Raw genomic sequence first — 20,512 nt, forward strand, 5'->3', positions numbered from 1 at the left:
TTAAGTTAATGTCCCAACTTTTTAAAGATATGCAATTCTAACGTGCTAAAGTACGCTGGAAAACCCAAAGCAAACTTTCCTTTACCAAGCGAAATAGCTCCACGAGATATACCAAGTTCCAGTAAGTATGTGTTTTTTTCATTTTTTTTAAATATTAACCCTAGCTTTAAGATTTAGCTAATCCTGCTTAGAATACCGATAAGACTTATATTCTTTTGTAGTTTCAAGATTCACTAAGTATTTCCAGACCGCAATGAACTTTTTTATACCGCCCACCCGCCTAGCATATGCTTCTTTGAAATTCCTGGTTTGTTTAATCTTATTTAACCACCTTGAATATGAAGGTGCTTACGTCGACCTCCAATTCAGTAGAATTAGAGAGCGAGCAACGAGGTAGGAAATAGCTAGAAAAGTCTCCTCCGCTTTTGTCAAGTTTACCCTAGATCTGGTAATGCTGAAGAGGGCTACATCAGCCTCTGGCTCTAACCTCTTTTGGATCGCCCAACTTATGGCTAAAAAAATCTTGACCCAAAATAGCCGTAGCCTTGGACAAGTAAAGAATATATGTAGTCCCTTTCCTTCTGCCTGACAGAGGAAGCATCTATTCTCTACTTCTGGATATTTCTTTTTGAGTGCTTTAGGTTTATAATATGCCACCCACCAAGACAAAAAGGCCATTCTTTTCAAATTAGCAGCTCTTAAAGCCTTGCTCTCTGAGATATGGCCTGCCACTCCTGACTTGAAAAGGTACATTGAGTTTCCTGGGTTACTCTTTCTAAGAATTTCTCGACCAGTGGAGATTCACTTTGGTTACAAAGAAGACCGTACCAATTAACCACCCCTCTTACTTTTGCTCCAAATAGAGCAGTCGCCAGCTTAGTTGGAGATGACAGATTATATATCTGTTTAAAAAATATATAATCTGTAAATGTTTTTGAAAAACAGGCTTACTCCGGTCACCGCATCTATTCTGAACCTCTTTCCAGGTAATTACTCTGTGCTTCATTAACAAGAGCCCCAGCTCTTCTAGACTACATTCCTTCCAATTTCTAAGGTGACTGGATTGGATTTGAAGACCCAAACTTTTACATTCACCTAATTCTAGATAATAAAACCTAGAAGAACCAGCTTGCTTAAAAAAAGGACTGTAATCTAAGGGAATATTCCGGCAGAGTCTTATATCTACTCCTCTTGGGGAGTTTAGATGTTTTTAGAAATATCGGACTCTGCGAACCAGACTCCTGCACCATTTTATCCATAAAAAAGTTGTTAATAAACTCTTTGATTCCAGCAAAAAAGCTGTTAAATCTAAAATATGTACGAATTTGGAGTAATGCTAACCCACCCTGATTGTTATCCAGTTGTAGCACCGGGTGTTTAACCCTGAGTGTCTTCTTACTCCAGACAAACTCTCTAAACATAGTTTCTAGCTCTTTGAAATAAGCAGTATTAACTGTTATGGGTATATTTGTAAAAAGAAAGACAAGTAGAGGGAGTATGGACATTTTGATGAAGGCTACAAGGCCTAACAGAGTTAGTGGTAAAATCAATCAGTTATCCAGCAATTTTTTAATTTTACTCCACCTGACTTCATAGTTCAATTTAAAAAGCTGCCCATATTGATTAGAGACATATATTTCCAAATAACGTATTGGATCCTACTTAAGGGTTTGAGGATTAAGATTTGCGGGAAGAAAATCGCTATCAGTATTTAAAGTTAGAATCTCTGTTTTGTTTTGATTTATTTTATAGCCCACAATCAATTCAAATTGACTAAATTCTGTTACGACCAGGTCTAAATTCTGGCTCTCTGGACTGAGATATAAAATAATGCCATCAGTGAACAACTTTTATTTTGCCATACCCGGAATCGGAGCTCTTAATTGCTACATTATCATGGATTTTAATAGTCAGAGGTTCGATAAAGAAAGTAAATAATAAGAGAGAAAGCGGACACCCTTGTCTAGTCCCACGGTTTATATTTACTATCCCTGCTAGGTTTGCATTTATCACCACCTGAGCCTGAGCCCCCTGATAGATATTCCAGAGTATTTTTGTGACCTGGAGGGGGACACTGAACCTACCCAGACCATAAAAAAGGGCGTCCCAATTAACTAGGTCAAACGCCTTTTTGGCATCTACCATCATAATGAGCGCAGGAGTACAATTATTATTGGGAAAGTTGAGAGCCTGTATTAAAAACCCTGTATACGATGACATTAACCCCCCCTCAATGAACCCAGACTGGTATCTGTGGATCACTTCCTGTGCTAGGGGAGTGAAACGCTGAGTCCAAATTATTATACAAATTTTGTAGTCAGCATTAAAAAGGCTGATTCGTCTGTAGGTGTTAACATCCTTGGGATTCTTACCCTTTTTCACAAAGCTAATGATAATGGCGTCTTTAAAGACTGAAGGGACAGTGCCACCAGTCTTTATATAATTAAAAAGCTCTGTCAAGTAAGGGATCAATTGCATAGAAAATGCATTATAAAATTCTATAGGCAGCCCATCGTTTCCACAGGCTTTCGCTCCCAGAATTAAATTCAGGGCTGCCAAAATTTCAGAGCCTGATATGTCAAGTTGAATCTGTTCCAGGAGGGAGTTGGACAAACTAGGGAGATTTACGCCCTTGAAATAATTCTGTATTGAGTCTTTCCTGACCACATATTTAGTCGCATGGAGCTGTTGATAATGCTCCATAAAAACTTGCGCAATCCCGTCCCTATCTGCCACCGCAACTCTGGTCTTGGGATCTATGACCTCTGTAATTAAGGCTGCTTCCTGTCTGGTCTTACTTGACCTGGCTAACAAGTTACCAACCTTTTGGCTTTCTTTATATACTCGTTGTAGAAAAGTCCCGGAGATGTTGATTTCTTCTATGAAGAAAAATTTCCTTAACGCCTTTTTAGCCTTTTCGAGCTGATTCGCTGCTACCCAGCCTCCCCCCTGAGGGACATTTCTCTGATTCAAGGCACTATGACTGCCTGCTGGAGTTCAGCTATTTTAAGATGTCATGTTTTGGACTGAGCCGCCGAAAAGGCGATCATTTGCCCACGCACAGCCGCCTTGAACCTCCCCCCCAAACTGAGAATGGTCCCGCTGTCCTCTCATTAATCCTGAAATAATCATGTATCCACTCTCTTAAGCCTGCTACCCATTGGTGATCTTGGAGAAGGAGATGATCCATCTGCCACCTGGATCTCGTCCTCCTCCCCTCTTCAATTCCTAGATCTAGCTTAATAAAGTAATGGTCTGAAAATTCATTAGCCCCAATTTCTGCATCTACTTAATTCAGGGACCGAGATGTTAAGAAAAATCAATACGAGATGCTGTCTGAAATAGACGAGCGTAGCATGTATAATCTCAAGCTGCCTGATTGGCTTTGCACAATGGATCAATCAGCTGATAATCATGTATTATGGTATATAGGACTTTTTTAGTCTTTGGCTTCAGTTGCTTCATATTTTTGTTGGAAGAGTCTTTTCTCAGGTCTTGGATGTAGTTGAAATCCTCTACAAAAATGATCTGTCTGGGAACTCCCCTGAGCAGATCATTAACCTTCATCAGAGATGAGGGGTCATCCGTGATAGAGCCATGATAGTTAACAAAATGTAATGTAATCCCATTTAATTTAGCCATGACCCATAACCATCTTCCCTGAGGATCTCTCCGGACTTGGACAAACTCTCATGCCACACTTCTACAAAAGTAAATAGCTACTCCTCTCATAGCCAGCCCAGCTGATGCAAAAAAAAGCATTTGAGAAGACTCTAAGGAGAAAGAGCTTAGGTGAATTTGTTTTAAGGTGAGTTTCTTGGAGAAAGAGAACTTAAGGCATAAAGGAGGTCAGCCATCGTATGAGCCCTCCATATTTTTATTTGTTTAGCATACCATTAGGATGTACTGACAAAATACAACATTTACTAATCATTTCTATGATTTAAATTGGGACAATAATCATTCGAGTCAAAACCCTGTTTTCCTCTTACTTGTCCCCTTTGCTACTATTTTTTTTCTGCCATGCATCCCCCCACTACCGCCCTCCCCCCATGGAACCCCCCAGGAAATGTGTAACCCCCCCACTGACCACATCTCACCTCCCTACTTCGCTATGGGGTGCCCTGGTGCTACACCCTAGGAGACCCTTGCCCCTGGAGACTTTTAGCGTCAAACTTTGTACATTTTCATTTTTAGGAAGAGATCTCTTTCAGCAAATCCTCGGCTTCCTCTATATTGGAGAACATATGGAATCTCCCTCTCACAAGGACTAAATGCTTGGATTGCTGGGCTATTGAAGCCTGCGCCCTTTGAGCTTTAAAAATATATAATCATTTCACAAACTATTTGCACCTGCGTGCGGCTACCACAGACATATCAGCAAATATCCGAAATTTTGGAGTCTCATTGATGGAAAATTGTCTCTGCTGTTTTGCTTTAGTCAGAATCTTCTCTTTAATGCATTAGTCAGCAAAGTTAGTCAAGATGCAATGTGGGATCTTTGAATTGGGCAGAGGGTGTGAGTGAACTCGATGTGCCCTTGTTATGGTAAGGTCACCAGTAAATTCGGGCAACACCTTCTGCTTAATAAACGACCCAACCCGTTGAAGAGTTTGTGATCCCTCACTCCCCTCAGGTACCCATCGAGAATGATTTTCAAGTTCCTCAAGTTTATTCTCTAGAACGATTTTATCTTTTGCGGCCTCATTTAGACTCAGGAGCATAGTGATCATGTGATCCTCCCACAGGGCGATTCTTGAATCAGCCTCTTGAATTCTAGCAGGAAAACAAGCCACCGCCTCCTCAGTTTTCCCAAGACGCAGGTTGAGGGAGGCTATCTCATTCTCTTAGGAATTCTTCACTTCTCTTATCTTCTCTAGGATAAGATTCAGCATGGTCTTTATGTTGATCTGTTGAATGTTAGTTCCTTCTGTTGATGATTCGAACTCGTCCTGTTGTGATTTCCCATCTTGCTTCGAGTTCCTGGCTAGCTGGCCTGAGAATTCTGAACCGGCATTACTAGGCGTCTGGGGCTATGTTTGGGGCTGAATCTGAGCCTCCGGCTGCTGCACTATGATATCTTCAGGAGGTGACTGAAACGGCACCAAAGCCTGCCTCTGTAACATTGATGGTATAGTCTGACCGTGCAGAGGTTAACCAGACTTTTGTGATACCAGAGCAACTATAGAGGGAGGCTGCCCAGGTGCCTGAGCTGGTGGTAATGAAAATAAAGTCTGCAAGGAGCTAGTTGGTGCACCCTCTGCCCCCCCCCCTCTGTAGGTCGCTGCAGTTTTGCCTTAGATTTGGCCAGAGCCAGCTGAGATGCTTTTGTTTTGGAGAATAGTGGAAAATCCTTGAAGCTTTTTGTCTCATCCTTGTTTGCCCCTGCTGTAGACTCGACTGCCTGTTCCTTCTCTACACTGGTTGAGTCGTCCAGCTTTCCCCCTGTTTGGTTCTGTGCAACGGGATCTTCTCCCTCCTGGTGAAACTCAAATGGCTCTTCTTCAGAGTTCTTGAAACCTGAATTTAGGCAAGGTCGATTTGGAGTACGTTCAGCTCTGGCCGCCGATGACACCATTTTTGCCTGAGCTAGGCGAGTTTTGGCTTAGAGCCCTGCCTCAGCGTCAACTTTTGCAATAGCGTTTGGCCTGCTTCAAATGTTTTCCCATTTTCCCTTGGATCTTGGTTCTAGTCCGCAAGGTATTCAATGCCCCAATTAACGAACAAAAGTCTTGCTTTCCACGCAATGAACCGAGACCTTGAGGGGGAGAGTTGTCAACTCTAAGACCATCAGACCGAAAAGGAGGGAAGGGAGAAGTAAACCGAGAAGCTGACCATACAAAAAGCCCCTAGCCAGAAACCGGTCCCAGGATGCTTGTTTCACTGGGGGTGAGTGTTTGGTTTGCTCAAACGCTCCGTCCATCATCCCCTTTGGTATCGCTTTGTTCGCCCTAAGTTGGCAGGGTATGCCCAGATGTGGGTCCCTTGCTCACTTTGCCACTGGATTCAAGCTAGCCTGTCTGATGACGGCTGATTAGCCAGAAACTGGTCCCAGGATGCTTGTTTCTAGTCCATGGAAGACATGGCTTGGCAGTTCAGGCTGAACTGTTCCCATGAGGCACAGGGTCAGACTGATTTGCATATGGCCATGTCTGAACTGGAGTGGTGGAATGAGCTAAAAAATGATGATGGATTAAACCCAGTTCAGTTGATTGGGTTGAGTGTTTGATTTGCTCAAACGATCCATCCATCACCCCGTTTGGCATCGCTTTGTTTTCCCTCAGATGGCAGGTTATGCCCAGACGTGGGTCACTTGCTCACTTTGCCACCCGATTCAAGCTAGCCTGGCTGATCACGGCTGATTAGCCAGAAACCGGTCCCAGGATTCTTGTTTCCGGTCCAGGGAAGACATAGACATAGCTTGGCAGTTTGGGCTGGACTGTTCCCATGAGGCACAGGGTCAGACCGATTTGCATATGGCCATGTCTGAACTGGGGTGGTGGGGTGAGCTAAAGAATGATGATGGTTTAAACCCAGATCAGTTGACGGGGGGTGAGTGTTTAATTTGCTCAAAAGCTCTGTCCCTCATCCCCCTTTGGTATCGCTTTGTTCGCCTTAGTTGGCAGGGTATGCCCAGATGTGGGTCCCTGGCTCACTTTGCCACTGGATTCAAGCTAGCCTGGCTGGTGACAGCTGATTAGCCAGACCCCGGTCACAGGATGTTTGTTTCCGGTCCAGGGAAGACATGGCTTGGCAGTTCGGGCTGGACTGTTCCCATGAGGCACAGGGTCAAACTGATTTGCATATGGCCATGTCTGAACTTAGGTGGTGGAGTGAGTCAAAGAATGATGATGGATTAGACCCAGATCAGTTGACTGGGGATGAGCGTTTGATTTGCTCAAACGCTCCGTCCATCATCCCCTTCGGTATTGCTTTTTTGACCTAAGTTGGCAGGGTATGCCCAGACGGCGGTCCCTTGCTCACTTTGCTACTGGATTCAAGCTAGCCTGGCTGATGACAACTTATTAGCCAGAAACCGGTCCCAGGATGCTTGTTTCCGGTCTATGGAAGACATGGCTTGGCAGTTCGAGCTGGTCTGTTCCCATGAGGCACAGGGTCAGACTGATTTACATATGGCCATGTCCGAACTGGGGTGGTAGAGTGAGCTAAAGAATGATGATGGATTAAACCCAGATCAGTTGACTGGGGGTGAGTGTTTGATTTGCTTAAAGGCTCCTTCCATCATCCCCTTTGGTATCACTTTGTTCGCCCTAAGTTGGCAGGGTATGCCAAGACGTGGGTCCCTTGCTCACTTTGCCACTGGATACAAGCTAGCCTGGCTGTTGACGGCTGATTAGCCAGAATCCGGTCCCATGATGCTTGTTTCCGGTCCAGGGAAGACATGGGTTGGCAGTCCGGGCTGGAATGTTCCCATGAGGCACAAGGTTAGACTGATTTGCATATGGCCATGTCTGAACTGGGGTGGTGGAGTGAGCTAAAGAATGATGATGGATTAAACCTAGATCAGTTGACTGGGGGTGAGTTTTTGATTTGCTCAAACACTCCGTCCATCATCCCCTTTGGTATTGCATTGTTCGCCCTAAGTTGGCAGGGTATGCCCAGACGTGGGTCCCTTGCTCACTTAGCCACTGGATTCAAGCTAGCCTGGCTGATGACGGCTGATTAGCCAGAAACCGGTCCCAGAATGCTTAGTTCCAGTTCAGGGAAGACATGGCTTGGCAGTTCGGGATGGACTGTTCCAATGAGGCACAGGGTCAGACTGATTTGCATATGGCCATGTCTGAACTGGGGTGGTGGAGTGAGTTGAAGAATGATGATGGATTAAACCCAGATCAGTTGACTGGGGGTGAGTGTTCGATTTGCTAAAACGCTCCATCCATCATTCCCTTTGGTATCCCCCCAACCTATTCTTTCAGCTGAGTCAGCTGAAACAAATATTGCCAGGCAGGCTCACCTTTGGAGACTGGCTTTGTCCTTACTGCACGTCACCTTGGTAACTTCCATGCTCAGGCGCAGAGATTTCACCAGTCACTAATCACCGGGGGGGGGGGGGGTGATCGTGGAACACTACGCTCTGCGTCGCTTCGCCTCACGCTAGTTTTCGCCCGTCAGTCTCCAATCAGTGGGAATAGAACACCTGTGGTCATGGTCTTTAACCGCATCCACCATCGCACTGCAGGCTTTTCCTGTAGTAGCCCCATTGTAACCAATTCAAAATGCCTGCCCCGGCCGCCAAAAATGCCAGCCGGCCGATGAGACCTCCTTTGCTGTCGCTCATGTGTGGGAATCCGCGAGCTCCATTGCGGTGGGAGGAGCAGCGGTCACCTATGGCTAAGCGGAGGTGGGGTTTCTTCGCAGCCATTTCGTGGTCCTGAACCACAGCGTCAGTAACTGTTCTTAGTTTACAGCAGTTGAGGGACAAGGTAGATAGATAATGGTGTGTATAGACAGGGGGTTCTTGGCCACACAGAGTTTGATAGTCACTTCTACCCAATGAGCGCTCATGGAAGGAAAGAGCTAGTACCCCTACCAGTTATATCAACATTTTAAAGAAACTACAAGGAAATGAATCTTGTCCAACAGGCAGATATGGGGTTATCTGTTTGGTCACCATGTGCTTTGTGACATAAAGAATTGTGAAAGGCGATTTGGGAGGGAAGAAGGGGGGGCAAGCACACCGACTACCATTTTGTGTGTGTAAAAGGCCGTTTTATTGAAACAGGTGCACATCACATTTATTAAAAACTGGCAAACCGCCTTACAAAACTGAAACCTCTCTAAACACCGAGTTACCTGACCCCTTTTGTCTTTCACCCCCCACCCCTACGATCCCCACATGATAAAATCCCCCACCCTGCAATATAAAAATATATAACTCAATTACATCATCATACTTTCCAATTTTATCCCCTACATCCTAACTCCAAAACCTCTCAAGACCTACAGTCCTATTTGCCTTCTTGCAACTGTAACTAACTACCCTCTAATGTAACTCCCAAACTGGTTACCCTTTCCCCGCTCCCGTTCCCCAACTCCCCAAACTTAATGATAAAGTACTGAGCTCCAAACTTGGCCAACATTAAAAACAATTCCGCCACCCAGGGAAAGGTGGAGGTTAAGTGATTACACCGCCTCCCCCTTTCCCTGCACCCCACCCCGCCAACCTTTCCAATGCAGAAAGAAAAACCAGTGCAGACCCCTACTCTCGGCGTACCCCCAACAAACGGGCCAAAACTTCACGGAGCTCCATCAGGTACAAATCCATCCCCATACTGGAAAGGTGAACCCCATCACCCCAAAACAACTCGGGCGTGTCGTACTTTATGTCCCTATGCCAAACACGCGAGAAACCCAGATGCCGATAAAAACCGCGCCATCTCCACATTAATCTTCCTACGCACCTTGTCCACCGCCTGCGCTGTATCAGCTTTGTCCACATGACCGTACATCCTGAGCAACTCCTCCGCAGCTCCGCTAAATCATTCCTCATTGCTCGAATCAACACCAAACCTGTCTCCTGCACCATGTCATTCTCCCCCAGGTGGAGAACCAAAACGTCCGGACACCGCCCCCTCTGCACCAGACCATTTAGCGTAGGGATCAACTCCTTCCATCGTATTCCCCCCCTCCCTGACCAAACAACCTGAAACATTGCAAGATTGAAACCCAGGTTATCACCAAAATAGCTATCCTGCGCTTGCAACTTGGCCCTCTTCACAAAGGAATGGCCCACAATCCAAATCAACATGTCCCGGGCCATGGGACTCGCCACCGAACCAGAAACAAGAAACACATGTCAGTAAATATGTCACCCCAACATCCCATTGCGCATTCAAACCAACTCCTCGTTGCGCACAAAACGGCGATAACAATTTGAGGACCACCTCCCCTGGCGCATAATGTCCCCTTGCCCGCACCCTCATCTATGTGCTTTTGACGCCGCCCGAATTCAAAACGAGTTTGTGCCATACCGTCTGCCATCAACCCCTACTCTAGCTAAAGCCTTCTGCAACACTGCCAACACTGTGACCCCGTTGCTGAAACACCAAGCCTTCTGCCAGCATTTCCCCCTCCCATTTCCAACCCCATCGCACCGGGCACGCATCTCCCAACTCTGCCTTCCGGTGTACCACCCGCGCCCCGATGCACCGCTGATCGGTCTTAGACTTACGCAACCAGAGGCGCACCTCCTGCCGCCCCAACTGTACCTCCAACCACCCCAAACCCGGACCTGATTTCGAACCCAACAGCTCAGACACCCGAAAATCCCCTGCAAACATCCACACCATCAACGTGGCAAATAGGCAAGCTTCCCGGCCATCCCTACAAACCAAAGGCAGAACCCCCACAACTCTCCCCAACATCTCCTCAGACAGAGGCCACCGAAACGCCCCCACCCGCCCACATTCCCGAGCCCAACCCTCCAACATCCGAGACCCGAGCTCCCCAGCGGATGGGGCGTATCCCCAAAATAACTTTCCCATGAAAGCTTGCCTGCTACTGTAACCCTCGATAAACCTTTGCTGATCATGGACAGCATATACTGCACAACATCCTCCTGTCTCTCCATTCCCGCGCCCCGGACGCCACGAAATCCCCCCATGCAGCCACATACGTTGTCATGGTCGACTCCGCCAAGGATCCTAGAACCAGTTGCAACATCTGGTGTTGCCTATGTGCCACATCAGCTGCGGCATTGGCGTCGGGTCCTGCTCCGCGTCCTCGGCTAACCCACGGAATCTCCCCCACTGCAAATGAGACAAAGCATCCGCAATGTCATTGTCAATCCTTGGGACATGCACCGCGCGAAAAGCAATGTCATGGCGCAAGCAGCCCAACACAAACACTCACAACAGCTTCAACACCTGCTCATCCCTGGCAGACTGGCGATTCACCACCTGGACCACAGCCATATTGTCTACGTTGAAAGTCACCCGTCGGTGGGCCAACATCGCACCCCACAGCCATATCTCCACCACCAAGGGAAAAAGTTCCAGGAAGGCAATGCTCCTCTCAGCCCCCAGCCATTTAGGGGGCCACTGCTCCGCACACCACTTCCCGTTCCAGTAGAGCCCGAACCCGTCGCTGCCTGCCGCGTCCGAGAAAATCTGCACGTCCCACACCATGTCCTCATCCCTCCGCATGGGCACCCCGTTGAACTGTGTCAGGAAAAACCGCCACATCCGCAAGTCCTCCCGAAGGCCCGCCGACAAACGCACGTGGTGGTACGGAGGCCTCTGTCCAGCCAGGGCCCGGCCCAACCTCCTACAAAACGTCCACCCAACGCGTACCACTCTGCAAGCAAAGTTGAGGTGCCCCAACAGGACCTGAATTTCCAACACTGTGGCTTTGTGCTTTGCCACCATCACCTCGAGCAGCCCCAGCATCTGCTGCTGCTTGTCCACCGGCAACCGTGCCACCATCAACACGAGTCCAGCTCAATACCCAAAAATGACAGCGCCGTGCCTGGCCCCACTGTCTTCTCCAGTGCCAATGGCACCCAAGGTCCTCCATGATCTCCTGAAACCTATCCAGTGCCACCTGGCAGTCCGTGAAGTCTGGGGCCCCAACCAAGAAAAAGTCATCCAGGTAGTGCGTAACTCCTTGGTGACCAGTTCGTTCCATAAAACACCATTCCAGGAACGAACTAAAACAGTCAAAAAGCGCACAGGACATCGAGCAACCCATCGGCAATGCCTTGTCCACATACCAGCGGCCGTTAAACTGGATCCCCAGTAGGCACCAGTCGTCTGGGTGAACCGGAAGCAGCCGGGAAGGCGACTTGATGTCACACTTAGCCATCTGCGCGCCAGGTCCTGCCGCCACCACTAGGGCCATGGCCGCCTCCACCGAGGAATAAGACACCGTGGCCTAATTCTCATCAATATAGTTGTTAACCGATCCGCCCTCCGGCCATGACAAATGTTGAATAAGGTGGAACTGCCCTGCCTCCTTCTTGGGCACAACCCCTATGGGGGACACCATCAACTCCTCCAATGGCCAATCCAGAAAAGGCCCTGCCATGCGGCCCTCATTGACATCCTTGTCCAACTTGCTTTGTACCACCTCTGGGTGTTCCTGAGCCAACCACAAATTGTCCGCCCAATGCCTCTGCTGGGGCCCCGCATAGCCCAAACAAAACCCCTCCTGAAACCCGGTCTGTAACCCCTCTGTGGCCCCCTCATCCGGGTAGTTATGCAGGGCCGCTGTTAACCGTACCAAACTAACCGGAGTACCAGCCCTTGGGCCCAGACCCCTTACCGCCTCGGACGCTGCCCGACGGCTGAGCGGTGCCGACGAGCACCCTTCCGGCCGAAAACTGCGAACCCCTGTGCTGCTACCTGGGGGAGCCCCAATAACGGACCACAGGGTGTCCGTACTTACCGCAACCGGGGCACTCATGCTTAAAGGTAAAGCGACAATGCTCCCGGACACATGCCCCTTTATTGATGTCCCAGCAGGCGCCCACTGCTCCGGACTGGCTCTTGAAACCGGCCCCCACCCCCCTCGGGTGGCGCAGCCCTGAAAGGACTGATATATAATCGGTAGGCCACTGGCGGTAAAGATGGTCTTGCCCGACCCTGCCAACCCCATTGTATGCTGCCAGAGATCGCAGTCCAACTCACCCCACTTTGCCTCCGGGTCCCACGCCATCTGCGCCCGGAACTCCTCGTCGCCCACGCATAACCACCATGTATTTAAACAAGGACACCAATCGCTCTGGGAACTTTTCACAATAGACACTCGCGAATATCAAAAAAGCCGCCGTCCAATTTTCGATCGTCAAAGGCACCCTCGGCCTCTTCTGCAGCTCATACTCCTCCTCCTTCGAGACCTCCTTCGACCGGACCTCGCGGTGCAACAACTTTAACAATTCCGCATACTCCCCTTTCCATATTTTGTCTTGAGTAGACGCCATTAAATGGGCCCCCAGCGGCTTTGTGACCCCCATATATGGGAGCCGCTTAATCTCCACCTCCTTGCTCTCTGGTTTCACCGTGCCACCTGCCGCCTCCAGCGAACTCCCAGCGCCAGCACCACCCGAACCATCCATGCCCTCTGAATTTGCCACGGCGCCCGTCGCCAAACCTCCTTCCAAACCCGCACCGCCAGTGCCCTGCTTCCCCGGGACCACCATTCCTCCTTCCCCTCCCTTGTGATCCCCTCCAATCCTGTCGCTCCGGGAGCCAGGGCGGCCTCATCCCACCCCACACCCCGATCAACCACATACCTTCCTTTGCATAGCCGATCACCCCCACCTCCCTCCCCACTCCCACCGACACCATGCACACTGCAGCCTTGCATTTACCTGGCATCGAAACCTCTCCTTGCTGCTCATCGCCTCTCCGATCCATCGCTGACCTGTCCCCCGACTGTGTCCGGGCCGTCGCAGCACCCAGGCCCCGTGAGACCTGCAAGAAATTACTGACACCACTACTGGACCCCCGGCCGCCCTCGCCATCACTCAATTCCCCTTCCTCCAAACTGTCCTCATCCCCTTCAAACAATTCCACTCCACCCCACATATAACTTCGGCAAGCCGGCGGCGGTTCCGACTGCACCCTGCCGGAGGGCCACAACCTTTCTCTCCCCCCGCTCAAAACATAAAAGTCCTCCGTGCCGGTGCTCCATGTCCGCCAATGATCCCCAAGCCGCTGGGGCCCTGTCGGTGGAGGGGCTGGTGAGCCCGCATGGGGCCTTTGTGAGCCAGCCGCGATGTGATCCCTCGCTGACTCCGGGCTTGCTGCAGGAAGATCCGCCCTTCCTTCTCCTTGGTGTCGCTGGGCCGCCCCCAACCTTACCAAGTCCGCAGCCCCGTGCCAGCCGTCCCCCTGCAAAAAAAAGGTACTGCTGGTGTGCTGGGACCCTGTATGTGCGTGCCTCCTCCACCCCACACTCCCTCCCCCCACCTACCCCCCACACCCCCAACCTCCTCATCCTCACTCCAGATTAGCCCCCCTTCTCCCGCTCCCCCATCCTCCGATGAGCTCCCCCCCAACACGCATTCTCCCCTCCCCGCAACCCCCTCCCCATCCTGACCTGCGCGCTCCGCCCCCCTCCCCACCCGACGGCCCGCCTCCTCCTCCCCACACCCCGCCTTGCCCCCTTTCGCATTCCACGCCTCCTGCACCCCCTCCTCCCAAGACTCGAAAACATCCAAACCCTCCCACTCCCTCTCACTGTCCTCGGATTCTATCAGTAATGGGGATACCCCTCCTGCCTGCCCCCGCTCCTCCCCCAACGCCCCCCGTGGCTGTCAGCTCCCTACCCCCTACCTGCTCGCATGCAGCCAGCTCCCCCTCTCCCCCCCGGCCACCATGCCCGCTCCCCCTTTCGCTCGCCCTTTGCCCCCCTCTTGCTAGCTCTCCTGACCGTCCCAACCTCAATCGCGGCCCCTGCCTGTCAGGTGAGGGGCTCTCCGGCCTCCCTCTGAGTTTTGGGCCACATTCCCTCTTCGCATATGTCTTTGTCCTTCCCCCCCTCCCTTCCTTCCCACCGTGTCCCACTTCAGTCTCCCTCCGGGCCCCTCCCGCCCCCGATCCCGAGGCCTTCTCCCCCGCCCCCCCATCCCCTTCCCTCCCATCCCCTTTCCCGACTTCTTCACAGCCCCCGAGGAGGCCCTGCTCATTGGCCGGGCCTCCCCGACCTCCGCAGATGCGCTGGAGTGGCCGCGCAACTCCCTGCGCGGCCGCGATGCTCTCTCTGGAGCGCTCTCTGCCCGCGGCCTCCTCCCGCCTACTGCCCCGCCCCCAGCCCGATCCGCAGACGCCATAACCAGGTGCGGCGAGGCGCCACTGGAAGCGCGCCTCGGCCGTGCCCCCTGCTCCGCCTCGCCCGCACTGCCTGCCACCACCAGGGCCGCGCTCCTGGCATCGGCGCGGCCCTGAAGACCCACCTGAAATCGCGCCATCTTACGTGGCGGCAAGCAGGCGATGACCGCCGCCGCCACGCCCACGGACGCGCGCCATGCCGGGCACACCACCTCCCGAGGGCCCACCAGGAGGTCCATCCGCCCTGCCTCGCTCAGCAGGCGGATGGCCTCAAGGACACGCACATCGCCATGGGACTCCATCACAACCAGTAAGACACTACCACAAAACATAACACTAGACAAAAAAGCTCCTGCCTAAATCGCTCCATGCCACCAGGTCTCTATACCTAAAATGGTGGCTGGGGAAACGTGGGCTCCCTATTTAAAACCTTTGGGCTACTAAACTTCGTTTTGGGCTGCCTCTGGGCTATCCCTCAGGCAGCCCAACACAGCAAAATGGCCTCTCATCCACTCTCCCCCTTCCCCCTCCCAAATCTCGCGGCTCAGCTGCCCCCCAAGCCCCCCTTGGCACTGTGTTCCCCGCAGCTGCATCATGTGGGCTTCTATCTATCTATCACCCTGGTGCCCTTATTATGGGACAATAATGTGTCTCATGTCATTGGATGTTGAAAGTATAAATGTAGGTGCTGAAGCTGCATAGAAAAACATTGGTTGGATATTTTAAATTTACCAACTGTGGGAGAGAAAAGTTAACAAAATGTTCTTGATGCACGTCACTATTTGTTTACTCGAGAGACTACTTGTTACCACTTTGGAGGAGAGTGGGCAAACCAAACTCTGGCAAAGAGTGGGGACTTTTTAGGCTGCAGTGAACATAATACAAGCAAGGGGGTGTCTGGTCAGCATATGCTGATGCAGCCATCTATTACCCAGGGGTGGCTCCTCCGAAATGGTGGAGGAGCAGCAACACAGCCCGTGCCAGCAGATGATAAATAAATTGATAATGACACAATGTTATTATCATTGTGTCCCATATGGCTGTCTCAGCCTCGCACTAAGTATAGGGAGGGGCTTGGCATGTTAGGGAGGAGGAGTAATGTGCAAATATAAGTGCTTATGTGAGTTTGGCCGACCATCCTAGGTCGGCTAAACACACATGCCCAGTTATATTTCTCCTACCCAGCTATGTTACACCGCCGGGTTGGAGAAAAGCCACAGGCCCCAATTGACTGTGTGAGTGGCAACGGAGGCCGCTCAGACCAATCCTGGTGCTACTCTCATCCTATGAGAGCAGTATCTGGATTGGGTGTGGTGCCTGTGCCCTGAGGGCCTATCCCCTTCCAGGCCAACAAGAGGAGCAGAAAGGCGGCTTTCAGCAGGAGCGGAGCGGCAGGTAAATCTTTTAGTTTTTACTTAAATAATATGTCTCCCCTGCCCCCAAAAAACCCTCACTCCCCCGTGGCTGCCCTGACACTTTAGATAGGTAGCAACCACAACTGATTTTACCCCCATACCACCTGTTGAGCTAGATAGAGATTCAATGTTAAGGGTTAAAAGAAATGCTGAACGTTAAGGATATTGAGTTAACTAAAGGATTCACTGAATGTTCTTAAACCTAGATCATAGTCTATGGTGTACTAGAATGTTCATGGCCTGTAGCACTTGATGGAGGAGTTAATATATCACTTAATTTGCGATGTTGACCTCCTATTTTTGCAGGACACTTGTCTCTGCACTCCTGCTGACGTGATTGAGTGCTCATGCCTTATAAAAGAGGCTAAACTGTTTGAGACTTGATGTGCATCATTCGTAGTTTTCACCATTATTTCATATATATTGGTGAATTATGCAGTCCTGTTCTCTGTGTATATGCACACCACAGGAGAAACCACACACCCCAAATCAAATAGAGTTATCTTTATAAATCTTTATAACCACCATATTTGGGTATCGAAACTAATGCAAAACTGGGAAAGCTCAAGTCAGAGTTTGCCCCTAGCAGAATGTTTTATATGTTGGGGACATAAAATGTGATTGGAGCTTTAAATACTGAATTGACTTTAACCTATGATGATAAGAAATCTGGAATACTCGAAGAAATATTTTGCACCCCCCTTCGTCAAACTCTATCTTGTGTAGATTGAGTAGAAAGGGTTCCCTATATGGTAGTGTGCACATATTCAAATTAAATGCATTGCATCGAAGATGGCCCTCTGAGTAAAATATGTATACCAGCTTTGTTACAATAGAGTCACTTGGAATAGGCAAAATACCAATTCTGAGAGTGTCAGCCCTCATGGAGTGATGCTGCTACAATATAATGATGTACATATCCCAAATGTGCAAAATACATCTTTTAAGGGTCAATGCTTTGAGGTCTTTCGCTAAACTTCAACTCACTTGAAATAGGATGGTGGGAAGAAACAAACAAAAAGGTAAACAAATGTTTTTCTGTATTGAAGGATACCTGGAGTTTTATTTTCTTGTTTTGTTGTGATACCACAACACACAGTAGCATTACATAGCATTAACATGGCATGTTCAGTGTTGTAAATCAATGGGTCAAAAGTACGCACATAGAGATTGGGACTAATATGGCTAAGTGCTAAAAATGTGATTATAACCAGGGACCAGATTTACCAAGGACTTGCGTTGTCTTTGCATCATGCAAGTCGACTCAAGACAGAGCAAGTCCTTAAGTGATATTTAGTAAGCTAACCAAGGGATGATTAGTGCCGCCTTGCGCAACTTTGTACAGAAAAGTAACGCAATGCAGTGGCTTGAGCTGCATTATATTTCATAGTGGTATGCATTCCACGGGTGGAGCAAGGCTGTCCCCATTTATCCACCCATGAAATTTAACGCAATCCTAGATTTACTAAAATCAGTAAGCCAGGGATTGTGCCAAGATGGTGCGCCTCCCGAATTCGGTGTAATGAGAAAAAATATTTTTGTTTCTTCTCCTTATTTTCTCTTTTTATGGATTATGCATTCTGCATCCCACATAGAAAGAGAAAATTGCGCCTTGGGATTGTTTTTGTGCAGGGAGTTATTACCTCCAGCACAAAATCAAACCTGTCTGTAACGCAGATACCCTTGCACCATGGCACAAGGGTGCCTGCATTGGTGCTACAAGATATGAAGGTGAGCAACCCAATATACCCTTGCGGGCTTGGGCAGTACTTATAGTAAGAAAAAGGCCAGCAAGGGATTTTGTTTACTATCTATTTCTCAGCACTAGTAGGATCTGTTATAAATAATCAGAATACCTAAGATTGTTTTCAATCAGTGGCTGTGCTATGTTGTTGACTTTTAGTATAGAAGTCCCAAAGGATCAGTACAAACAGTGTTACCACACTAACACAGTAAATACAATGAATAATGAATAAATGAATAAATGCAAAAAAATGCAAAACAACAGGGTTTTATGTTGTCTGAAGATTATTATTTGTTTTCAAGACAAAAAATATATAGCTTTATACAGAAGAGATAACATTCATATCAAATAGGGTGCATACATAGATATTATTTAGATATTCAAGGTGTCGATTGTTTCCTCCTTTGGTATATCTAAATCATAAGTCCAGACTGCGCAAAAAAAGTTATATTGATTTCCACTCAAATCAGAAGAAAATCAAAGATGACATATTAGATCACGGTGCAGAGTTGGACTGAATAGTCGACGTTTCGGTCTCTTTGGGCAATATTCACAAGACCATCATCAGGACAAAATAATTCTATATACAGTAAAAGACCCTTTTTACTTAATTAGAAACACGTCACTCGTATAGTCAAGGCAGCAGCAGCACTTTCAATCGTGGCGTTGATGCAAGGCAAAGAAGTGATTCTTATTGTGCCAAAATTTACTCGTATTTTATACAGGAGTGTTGCCAAAGGTTATTTTCAACAGGGTGTCCGCATTTGATCAATCCCAAAACACTCGTATATTTTTCGAGTCTCGATCGTAAGCCCGCCAAAGTCCAGACGAATCAAGTTGAGGCTATTTTGTCCTGATGATGGTCTTGTGAATATTGCCCAAAGAGACCGAAACGTCGACTATTCAGTCCAACTCTGCACCGTGATCTAATATGTCATCTTTGATTTTCTTCTGATTTGAGTGGAAATCAATATAACTTTTTTTGCGCAGTCTGGACTTATGATTTAGATATACCAAAGGAGGAAACAATCGACACCTTGAATATCTAAATAATATCTATGTATGCACCCTATTTTATATGAATGTTTATCTCTTTTGTATAAAGCTATATATTTTTTGTCTTGAAAACAAATAATCTTTAGACAACATAAAACCCTGGTTTTTTGCATTTTTTTGCATTTATTCATTTATTCATTATTCATTATATTTACTGTGTTAGTGTGGTAACACTGTTTGTACTGATCCTTTGGGAATTCTATACTAAAAGTCAACAACATAGCACAGCCACTGATTGAAAACAATCTTAGGTATTCTGATTATTTATAACAGATCCTACTAGTGCTGAGAAATAGATAGTAAACAAAATCCCTTGCTGGCCTTTTTCTTACTATATGCATTGGTGCTAAGCAGCACGCGTGCACCAGCCAAGGGCGAGCAGAAGTGCACCATAGCTTCGTAGATATGGTGTATTTCTACTCTCGCTGTTTCACACAGCACAGCGTGTTCCCTTACTCAGTTGCATTGCATAAAACATGACTAAATCTGGCCCCAAGGCTTTACTTCCCAAAATCAGTAGGGTGGCCACTACGCCAAACCTTCTTTCAAAGCCATGCAATATCACATCCTTGAAACTAGTGTCATAGGGTTGGAGAGGGGGTAGGTATTCAGTCCTCATGCCTCATGAAAGGGAACCTCTTCAATTATGACTCTAGATGCCTGTTGGAAAAAGCCTTCCAAGCATTCCCCTTGACAGGTTGATAAAAAAGTCATCCTAGTTGACACAAGAAACAATTATAGGCAGAGCCAGACTGGCCGAAGCTAAGCATTGTGCTTTTTCCCAGTGGGTTGGAAGGGTGGGGTCGGTTTTGGACTGGTGGGGGCAGGTTTTGCAGCAGTGTTGGAATATCGGCCCCCTGCTACATATGCCCCGCAGCAGTGCTTCCCACCAGAACCCCTTAAGGGCTGGTCCGACTTAATTGCCAGGGCAGGTTTGTGTTCCCACTCAGGTCCCGAATATAGCCCAAAAAAACGAGAAAAGTGACTGCTACCATTATACCCTATGCAATTATGCTACCAAATACTCTCCTGTTTTTACAGATCTTTAATCGCTTTCCAAGTTTCATTCAACCATTGCCTGGTCCTCACAACAAGTTTCTAAAAAATATTAAGGAAACAAGAATATTTATTAAAGAATATATCAAAGAACACCAAGCGACGTTGGATCCAAGCAACCCTCGGGACTTCATTGACTGCTTCCTCATTAAAATGCAGCAGGTGAGTTCCCATAAGGTGACTTCATATCTGTGGATTTTTAGCGCTTTTACATGCACAGAATAAATGTATTGTCTGCCTTTTCTGAAAGGTTATAAAGTGGTCTGATTAAAAAAATGGCTGTAAGGTGGAACTATGCAGAAAAAATATAATTACCATCTGTCACTATCTAAATCAGGTCTTCAAACTTTTTCGGTCTGAGCCCCCAAAGCAAAATATTTTGAAGTCAGGGGCCCCTCCAAAAATGTATGCCAGGATTGGGGGACCGTGAGTTACAGGGCTGAGCACAG

At 48.2% G+C, this 20,512-nt stretch overlaps 1 protein-coding gene across 1 annotated transcript in view; it reads left to right on the forward strand.

The window, feature by feature from the left end:
- LOC147691986 (cytochrome P450 2C16-like) overlaps window positions 1-20,512 on the forward strand; it is a 307,127-nt gene that overhangs the window by 174,521 nt on the left and 112,094 nt on the right. The window contains exon 5 of the mRNA XM_086938279.1: window positions 20,049-20,225. Within this exon, the coding sequence (XP_086794405.1) occupies window positions 20,049-20,225 (177 nt within the window). The remainder of the gene's footprint in view (window positions 1-20,048; window positions 20,226-20,512) is intronic.

This window comes from Lissotriton vulgaris, chromosome 9 (assembly GCF_964263255.1).
Source record: "Lissotriton vulgaris chromosome 9, aLisVul1.2, whole genome shotgun sequence".
NCBI classification, from domain to species: Eukaryota; Metazoa; Chordata; class Amphibia; order Caudata; family Salamandridae; genus Lissotriton; species Lissotriton vulgaris.